The sequence below is a fragment of the Aquarana catesbeiana genome, linkage group LG05, assembly GCF_042186555.1.
Source record: "Aquarana catesbeiana isolate 2022-GZ linkage group LG05, ASM4218655v1, whole genome shotgun sequence".
Taxonomy (NCBI): domain Eukaryota; kingdom Metazoa; phylum Chordata; class Amphibia; order Anura; family Ranidae; genus Aquarana; species Aquarana catesbeiana.
The window spans coordinates 590019278-590029757 of record NC_133328.1 but is presented as its reverse complement, the minus strand read 5'-3'; the positions used below and the strand labels follow the sequence as shown (position 1 = coordinate 590029757).

The 10480-nt window shown below is 41.8% G+C and overlaps 1 protein-coding gene across 1 annotated transcript in view; it reads right to left on the bottom strand.

Annotated features, from left to right (window-relative positions):
* Positions 1–1016: 1016 nt before the first annotated feature.
* Positions 1017–10480, bottom strand: part of TRHR (thyrotropin releasing hormone receptor) — a 92119-nt gene continuing 82655 nt past the window's right edge. The window contains exon 3 of the mRNA XM_073632154.1: positions 1017–5416. Within this exon, the coding sequence (XP_073488255.1) occupies positions 4991–5416 (426 nt within the window). The 3' untranslated portion in view covers positions 1017–4990. The remainder of the gene's footprint in view (positions 5417–10480) is intronic.

Here is a 10480-nt window from a genome sequence, read left to right as displayed (position 1 = left end):
GCCACTCCTGTCAGCTAAGAACAGGAAACTGAGCCTACATTTCACACAGGCTCACCAAATTTGGACAATAGAAGATTGGAAAAGTGTTGCTTGGTCTGATGAGTCTCGATTTCAGCGGTGACATTCAGATGGTAGGGTCAGAATTTGGCATAAACAACATGAAAGCATGGATCCATCCTGCCTTGTATCAACGGTTCAGGCTGGTGGTGGTGTAATGGTGTGGGGGGGGGTTTTTTGGCACACTTTAGCACCAATTGAGCAACCTTTCAATGCCACGGCCTTCCTGAGTATTGTTGCTGACCATGTCCATCCCTTTATGACTACAGTGTACCCATCTTCTGATGGCTCCTTCCAGCAGGATAATGCACCATGTCACAAAGCTCCAATCATCTCACCACTGGTTTCTTGAGCATGACAATGAGGACACTGTACTCCAATGTCCTCCACAGTCACCAGATCTCAATCCAATAGAGCACCTTTGGGATGTGATGGAAAGGGAGATTCATATCATGGATGTGCAGCCGACAAATCTGCAGCAACGGCGTGATGTTATCATGTCACTATGGACCAAAATCTCTGAGAAATGTTTCCAACACCTTGTTGAATCTATGCCACGAAGAATTAAGCCCCTTTCACACTGGGGCGGGAGGTGCGTTGGCGGTAAAGCACTGCTATTATTAGCGATGCTTTACCGTCGTTTTAGCCGCGTATTCGGGCAGTTTTACCCCCCAGCTAGCGTCCGAGAAAGGGTTCAAAGCCACCGCATAGCGCCTCTGCAGAGGCGCTTTGCCGGCAGTATAGCCGTGCTGCCCCATTGATTTCAATGGGCAGGAGCAGTGAAGGAGCGGTGTATACACCGCTCCGTTACTGCTCCAAAGATGCTGCTAGCAGTCCTGCCAGCGCACCAGCCCTCGGGGCTTTCACATTGGAGACAAAGCAGTGGCTGTTTCGGGTCAGTTTGCAGGCACTATTTTTAGCGCAATAGTGCCTGCAAACCGCCCCAGTGTGAAAGGGGTCTTAAGGCAGTTCTGAAGGCAAAAGGGCTTCCAACCCGGTACTAGCAAGGTGTACCTAATAAAGTGGCCGGTGAGTGTATGTTACTGAAAGAATTACTAGGGGAAAAGCAAGGAAAAACAATGAAAAAGAGCCAACCCAGCCACCACATCAAAGGACAGGTAAGCTGCAATATATTCTATTTTTGTTGGGTTTGAATACACTTTAAACCTCCTATCCAAATGGGACCTCTTAGAGCTTTTAGTGATACCGTGTACTGTATCTGTAATTCTGGCTTTAAACCTATATTCCAGGCATTTACAAAAAGCAGAAAATAGAACAACATTTATCATAAAAATATTTTTGAAGCATTTAAAGGCGGGTAAATGAGGTAACATTGCTTAGACATAAAAAGAAACATCAAACAACCTGCTGTTGATTTACTAAATACAATTATTTTTCACTGGCAGAATGTTCTATTCACAAATAAATTGCACCAAAAAGCAAATAGTATCATTACAAAGTAATCACAGCTGATGATAAAAGCATATTTTTTTCCCCAGAAATACTCTGACCAAAAAAAAAAAATGACATGAGCAATAGGTAATAATAACCACAGAACTATAAAAACAAGCCAATATATTTCATAGCACTTATCACATTTATGTATAAATATAAATTCATACATCTATTTAGAGACTCAATAAACCCCAAGTATATGTATGTATGTAACATACACATCTTTTGTACTGTTTTAAATCAGTTTGTTTCAGTGGAGAACAACACAGAGTTAGTAAAAACACTTTCAGCCTAGGTTCACATTGGTCCAATTTGGCAAATCGCATTCCAAATCGGCGGCTATTGCCGGCAATGGTACCATCCGAATCGGTGCAGCACCGACTTTGCGGCTTCTCACCAATTCCCAAAAGTAGTTCCTGTACTACTTTTGGTGACTTCAGGGGTGCGATTTGTATAGACATCTGTGCAGGAACCCACACAGATTCCTTCAAATTGCTCCCGAAGTCGGACTGCATTGCCGGGTTGAAATGATGTGAGTTCAACTTTCTAACCCGCAACGATGTGAACTTGGGCTCAAGCCTACTCCGTAAGGCATTGCTATGATAATGTGCAAAAGATGATTGTCCTATTATTGGTTGTTGCTGAGGGCTTCTGCACAATGCTCTTTGAGTTATTTTAATAAGCCCATTGTAGCTTTTTGTCATGCTCCTCTACAGATGAAAACTGTTATATCTTGCCATCAAAGCCTCCACTGAACTCACTATTGTTTAGGTAATATTGTCAGAAGCCCAGAGCAACCTAAAATTTTGCCATCTCGCAGATTTTGCAATTGGAAAAAAATCAAGACAATAACTAAAATTGTGAATTAATAATGCCATAGAGAAATATTTGCTTTAAGACTGAAAAAAAAGGAAAACCTAGTAAAGTCTACTTATGCATTCATTATCAATTCATTAAAGCCCAATTTCATTTTGATCAGCTGAATATGTTCCAGATGAAGAAAAACAAAAGGTGAACAAAGCTGTCTTTTTTTTTTCAGAAAGCAGCCACAGCCTAGGTAGAAAAGCCTGTCCACTGCCAGCATGCTGTAGAGAAGGACCCTTGCTCTCCATGTGGAAGCAACAGAATCTTTGCCGATGTTGCACATGCCCCCTTCCGCAGGGAGTGTCTTCAAATTCTGAAAAGCGACCACTTTGCAAAGGTCCTTATCTACAGCATTCTGGCAGGGGACAGGCTTTTATTCTCAAGATGTGGTTGCTTTCTTAGCAAAATCAGTAGTAAGACTGCACAGTGCACATCTTTTGTTTTGATGGCCCTGGAATGTATTTAGAGTTTTGGTCTTTAAATGTCTCTTTGAGGTTCAAGCACTTCCATTTTTTTTTACAGGAAAACTATAAGGCAGGCTAGGTTCACATCCATGTGTGTGCGCTTGATGCGTTTTTATGCCTTTTTGTGGCATGTTTTTGATGCGTTTTCATGCTGCTGCATTTTTTTTGTAGGAGGAGACTGGTGGTTAAACACAAGGCCCTACCAAAATGAATGTACATGCAATTTTAATGTGGTTCCATTAAAGTCTATGGACCCAGAAATGCACTGTGCTGCATGTAAAAAAAAAAGTCTCTGCGACTATTCCAAAAACACACTACAGGAAACTGATGTAGAAAATAGATGTGAACAGGACCCATAGGAAATAATGTTTGCAGATCTGCAAAAGCACTAAAAACTGCACAGATGTGAACCTAGCCTGATGGATTTGAATAAATCCACTGTAGGTTCTTCTGATGAGTACTTCCAAGCCTGTGCCCCCGTATGTGCACCCCCTTGTTACTCCAAGGCCACCTCTGCCATTTCCTCCCAGTCTTCTTCTGGCCCAGTGTCTTATTTCTGCTGCCATTGGGTGGCCACTGATGATGTAACTCTCTCACTCTCTGTGTGCAGGAGTTACATGATTCTGGCACCCTGCTCTACTTGTAAGATCCATAAGATGTCAGGAGTATAAGTAAACTGTGCTACGTATGTGTGCTTTGGTGAGATACTCCCCAAGGGAAATCATGTCTAAAGGGATGCAGGCCCAGCCACTTTCCTCATTAGAGCCCTGCAGATGCTGATTGGTATTTCTAAAATCACTCCAAAACAAATTTACTCTACACATGGACACAGAGAAACAAACAGCTATTTCTTAAGAATAACAAAAGGGAGCATTCTGCAACAAAGTTTGTTAAAATCACTGCAATGTACATCAATCACCCAGCTGGGAATATTTATTTCTAAACATAAGTGAAGTTACTCTGTAAATGTTCTAAAGGCAGTTCTGAGGTTTTGATTCTGGTGTTGATGAGTTGTCACCAGTAACTGCACCATAAGTGTGCCATCATGGGCCTAATGGAATCTCAGAAGATATTTTACAGTTCACTTTTGTCCAGAAAAACCACCAGCCCACCCTCTATGGTCACTTAATCTATTTTAACATAGACATCCCCTTCCAAGGTGTTAATTTACTTCTACTGGACAGTGGTGGCCTGCTCTGACCCAGAATGTTCTCAAGTTCCTCATAGACTTGAATGAGGTCTTTCTCCTAACATTTTTTTTTCTTTTAGTAAAACATCTGCTTTAGCACCAGTTCCTCTGGTGATTCTCTCTCCGTGTTGCTTCATCTTCATTTTAAGAGGAGGTCAGATTATCATTAAAAACAACTCCATTTGTTTTAGCTTTGGATAGAGCAGGTCTTGAAACTTCTGTCTTATTTTAAATTTGGGTAAAATCTCCCCAGCAGGGACTTAAATGGCAATAAAACATGACAGAACATATAACTTTCCCCTGCTCTAACCAAAACTAAATGTTTGGCTGCAGTTGGGATTGACGTTTAAGTGAGGAGTGGAGGTTTGTCCTCTACATTTTAGAATAACCCCAGCTAAAACATTTTTTTTTTTTAATTTTGGTTGAGTGGGAAAGGGTTAGAAGCTCTGTTGAGTTCCAATTCATGTTGTGTCCCCATTCAGGAGATATAACCTCAGTATTTGTCATGAAGACCTTTGTCACCTGGAGAAATTGAAGTAGAATCCAAAATGTTACACCTGTCACCAAAATAGGAGTGGAAGGAATCTAGATCTTCTAATAGGGACACCTGTTCTGGTGACATCTATCAAAACATTAACTATGGAAAGATTTACTCTCACTTCCTGTTGTATTTTTGGGGGCAGGGAGATCTCACTGATGAAGAAACAGAGATCAATAAATACCTGATAGTGGATCTAGCCCTTCCTCGATTCAAAACTAAAAAAAGAGGTTTAACTTGAGATACATCTGAAGGTTTTGTAGGCCGTCTACCTTTTTTACGCTCCTCCCAACAAATTGTGAAAGTATTCATTTTTAATCTTCTAACGAACAAGAAAAATCTTTCTGTCCAGTGAAATAACATGACAAGATTATACTTTCCCTTGTATTAATCAATATCTGGCTATGATTTTCTGGCCACTGGCTATGACCGGCTGTATGTGACATCAGCGGGTAGGCAGGTGTCATCAAAGGACATCTTTGTACCAGACAGGTAAGTATCAGTTACTGTGATGTCATCCAACTCAGTGCTGAAATGATCAGGGCTTCCTCCATTGCTCGACTCCTTGATAACGCTGTAATTAAGTGCCACTCCATAATTTGCAGGCTTCTCTGAACGCTTTTTGTTGCACTTGCAAAGTTTCCTGAAGGCGGCTCGGAATTTCTGTGACATGAGATTGTAGATGACAGGGTTTATGGCACTGTTTAGGTAAATGCAGATTCTGCAGAACAATACAAACCAGTTTTCAAGGTAGGGGTTGGACAGGAAGGAGTTCACAACCACCAGGGTCCTGTATGGCATCCAGAGGAAGGCGAACAGAACCACGACGACAGCCAACATTTTTGTAACCTGTATATATAAAACAAGGGAAAAAAAGGACTGTCAAGAACATAATTAAATAAAGCATGCTAAATACAGGGGAGTCTAAACCATACTAACATTTCTGTCTGGCACAATTCCTATCAAGTTAAATTAAGGAAGGCGCACGTGGTAAAATGTTCCACCTGGATTTCCAAATGCTACAGCCACTACATGATTAAAAGCTGGGGGTCATGTTACCTGAGTACATTGTCCATAATGAAGAATAATCAATTAATTGTGGATTCCAACTGCAAGAGAGTGGCCTAGTGGTAAGTGGTTCCCCGTGACTAAGCTCCAAGGAGCGGAGCGAAATGCATTGGGGGCATGACCTGGCTGAAGTCTAGGGACTGCATGGATGTGCAGCTATAGGAATCCTTTCTTTCTGTATAAGCCATAGCAGGAGCTGGGATGAGCTCCATCCCGCGGTAGCACTCACTCCCAGCAGCCGATGCTCAAAGATCTATACACGCCCTGCTTCAACAGAGCCTAAGCGGCAAACTAAGTTTGCATTAGGTTGCAGAGTAGACTAGTGGTAACAAGAAAATAAAAAAACAGTCACTTCCAGCGCTAAGGGGTCTTCTAAAGTGAAGGGCAACAGGGACATCAGTATCCTAAGACTGGGTGGATGCTGCCTTCCTCAGACGGGGTGATCCGATGGAAACTACAAAAAAGACAAAATTGAAGCCGCGCACATCCTAGTGCATTACCAATGACAATTTATTAAATGATAAAATCCATAAAAAGTGGGTACCCACAAAGTGCAACTCTCAATTGAGCCATAAAAATCACACAGTGTATGAACATGTGCAGGACCATAACACAGGGTACAGCTGACGAGTTTCAGAGAAACTGGTGCTTTAACTCTCCAGCTGTTTACATGAAATGTATTTGATATTAAGGAGACTGAAAGAGTGACAAAACCTGGGAATGCCATGCTCTAGCAGGAGTGAGATTTTGAAATGAGGAGAAACTAGAAGGAACAACTCACTGTGGAGGTACCCAAAAGATCAGCAGATTATCCGGCACACCACATTTCATCAATAAATGAAATATAATTTTCTGACATGCTGACCCTTTAAACATACTCAAGGCATGGTGTTGATGTGTAATGTATAGACTATAAGCCTGATTAAGGGGTGAACTTTTATATTCAAATAAAAAGTGAACTTTTTATTTGAGATCCAAGATCCAAGGCGTGCCGGCAAATGGAACTGACATGCAGTAAGCTGGAGGTGCCTACTATGTGCTATCCGCTATGGATTAGGTAAATTGTTATTATCAGCTATGGATAATGTACATTGTTATTAATATTATTATTATACAGGATTTATACAGTGCCTTGAAAAAGTATTCATACCCTTTACAATTTTCCAAATTTTGTCATGTTACAACCAAAAACGTAAATATATTTTACTGGGATTTTATGTGATAGATCATCACAAAGTGGCACATAATTGTGAAGTGGAAGAAAAATGATAAATGTTTTTCAAAATTCTTTACAAAGAAATATGTGAAAAGTGTGGCGTGCATTTGTATTCAATCCCCCTGAGTCAATACTTTGTAGAACCACCTTTCGCTAAAATTACAGCTGCAAGTCTTTTTGGGGATGTCTCTACCAGCTTTGCACATCTACAGAGATGTCTCATCTACACACAATCTACAAATTCTCAATTGGATTTAGATCTGGACTTTGACTGGGCCATTCTAACACATAAATGTGCCTTGATCTAAACCATTCCATTGTAGCTCTGGTTGTATGTTTAAGATTATTGTCCTACTGGAAGGTGAACCTCTGCCCCAGTCTCAAGTCTTTTGCAGACTCTAATTCCGCGTACACACGAGCGGAATGTCCCACAGAAAAAGTCCGACGGGTGCTTTTCATTGTATATTCCGATCATGTGTATGCCCCATCGGACTTTTTACGTCGAAAATTCTGACAGACCTTGAAAGAGAACATGTTCTAAATTTTTCCAATGGAACCAATTCCTATCAGGAAAACCGCTCGTCTGTATGCTGTTCCGACGTACCAAAAACTATGCATGCTCTGAAGCAAGTACGAGACGGAAGTTATTGGCTACTGGCTATTGAACTTCCGTTTTCTAGTCCCATCGTACGTGTTGTACGTCACTGAGTTCTGGACGGTCGTAATTTGGTGTGACCGTATGTATGCAAGACAACTTGAGCAGAATTCCGTCGGAACTCCGTCAGAAAGACCTTCAGAGTTTATTCCGACGGGAAAACCGGTCGTGTGTACAGGGCATTACAGGTTCTTTTCTAGATTGTCCTGTATTTGGCTCCATCCATCTTCCCATCAACTCTGACCAGCTTCCCTGCTGAAGAAAAGCATCTCCACAACATGATGCTGTCACCAATAGTTGTCATGTGGACAGATTCTCCCATTTGAGCTGTGGATCTCTGCAGCTCCTCCAGAGTTACCTTGGGCTTCTTGGCTGCTTCTCTGAATAATGCTGTCCTTGCTCAGCCTGTCAGTTTAGGTGGACGGCCATGTCTTGGTAGGTTTGCAGTTGTGCCACACTCTTTCCATTTTCAGATGATGGATTGAACAGTGCTCCATGAGATGTTCAAAGCTTGGGATATTTTTTTATAACCTAAGCCTGCTTTAAGCTTCTCCACAACTTTATCCCTGACCTGTCAGGTGTGTTCCTAGGCCTTCATGATGCTGTTTGTTCACTAAGGTTCTCTAACAAACCTCTGAGGACTTCACAGGACAGCTATATTTATACTGAGATTAAATTACATACAGATGGACACTATTTACTAATTAGGTGATTTCCAAAGGCAATTGGTTTCACTAGATTTTAGTTAGGGGTAGCAGAGTAAAGGGGCTGAATACAAATGCACGCGACACTTTTCAGATTTTTTTTGTAAAAAATGTTAAAAACCATTTATCTTTTTCCTTCCACTTCACAATTATATGCCACTTTGCGTTGGTCTATCACATAACCCCCCCCCCCAAAATACATACTTTTTCAAGGCACTGTATAGTGCCAACAATTTGCACAGAACTTTACAAAATAAAGGGAGACAGTACAATTACAATACAGTTTAATACTGAAGGAATAGGAGGGTTCTGCTCATAGAGCTTACAATCTAAAGGGAGGGGAAGTTGGCTGAAGCACAGTTTTTGGGTGGAGGAGGGGTAGGCTTCCTTGAATAAATGAGTTTTCAAGGATTGCTAAAGGCGGACAAGGTAGGAACTAACCAGACATTCTGTGGTAGGGAGTTCCTGGAGAAGTCTTGTTTGGAGGTGAGCATGGGAGGAGGTAAAAAGGGAGCTAGAGAGCAGAATGTTTCGGGAAGTGTGGAGAGGACGAGGCCAAGGGGGTGGAGTTTATTGAGGAGGAGTATTTGGCCAACTGTGTCAAAGGCAGCAGAAAGATCCAAGAGTATGAGTATGGAGTAATGGCTGTTGACTTTAGAAGTTAGTGGGTCATTAGTGAGTTTTAGTAGAGCAGTTTCAGTAGAATGTTGTGAGTGGAAGCTAGACTGTAGGGGGTCAAGAAAGTTGCTATCAGTGAGGTAGCAACTCATATGGTTGTGGACAAGACTTTCAAGAAGTTTGGAGGCAAACGGCAGGAGAGAGATGGACTTTAAGTTGTTCAAACAGGAGGGGTCCAGTGGGGGGAGTTTTTGAATATGGGGGTAACCAGTGCATGTCAGAGTGGGGAGGAAAAGGTGGCAGTGGAGAAGGAGGAATGAAGATGTGGGTTAGAGAGTGTAGGACAAAGCAGGAAGGGAACCATAATATTTGTGAGAGGACAGGGTCCAGGGGACAGGTGGTGAGGTGGACCTCAGAAAGAAGTCTGGCAACTTCCTCAGTGGTAAGAGGATCAAAGGAAAAAGGCATTGAGCATGGTGTTGGACCTGGTATGCTGGCTGGAGAAGAAAGCTGGATACTGAAGATCTCACCACAAATTGTATCGATCTTGTTTTTGAAATGATTGGATCCTGGGCAGTAGGTACGTTAGTGGGTGGTGGTAGCAGAGGGTTAAATAGGGAATTAAGGGTGGAAAAGAGTTGACGAGGATTGGATGCATGTTTGCTCTGGTGTACCATCTTGGCAAAGCACACCCATCTCAGAAAGTGGAGAGATAAGCAATTACTAATTCCCCAATGTGTGCTGCTGTTGCACGTAATTACAGTTTACTGTTATCAAACCTGCAAAAGCTAAGTCTTATGTGAAAGTTTTGGACTTTCAGTCTAGCGTTAATGAAAATAGGCAGCTTTTAATAATCTAAGCAGTAAAGCCAACCACTTTCATCTCTTTATAGGCATCTTTAAATCGCTTATAGTATGAATCTTCTGAAAGAATTCATTAGGCAAGGACCTACAGATCACTGGGATAGCTCCTTAAAACCAGCTAATCATCAAATCAGCAGAGGTAATCAAATGCTGGGGCATATGGTACAGTGTACAATAAAGTCTGCCAGTTTCTTTAACATACAGAGAGCTAATCATTGCTTGAGTAATTTGTGCATTTAGTGACTTTCAGCATCATACCCTGTCACAAGCTGAAATAATAAGCTTCCAGGGGTCATGTTTAAAAAGACTAATTACTTGGATTTCAGAAGTACTGCATTACTGCAGTCAAATGCATAGTATTTAAAGAGGAACTTCACTCTGGTTTAAAATAAAAAATAAAAGTCAGCAGCTACAAATACTATAGCTGCTGACTAGAAACAGACACATACCTGCCCATGGAGTCCAGTGTTATCTTCCCCACGGTTGATTCTTCATTGGGTTTTCTCTGGAGCTGCCATCTTGGATTTGCGACCTGACTGTGACTTTGTGATGTCTCACAGCCAGCTCCCTACTGTGTATGTGTGAGGCACCCCCTTCCCCACCTGAACCACTAAGGCAAGCCATAGATGATTTCCCCCATCAACATAGTACATGTTAAGGGGGAATCCCTCTCGCAGTGCTATTGTGTTCTGCCAGCAGGGAGACTTCCCTGCCGGCAGAACACAATGACTACGGCTGGCGGTTATAGCAGTAATTGCATGCAAAAATCTGACAGGCTGTTTTTCTGAA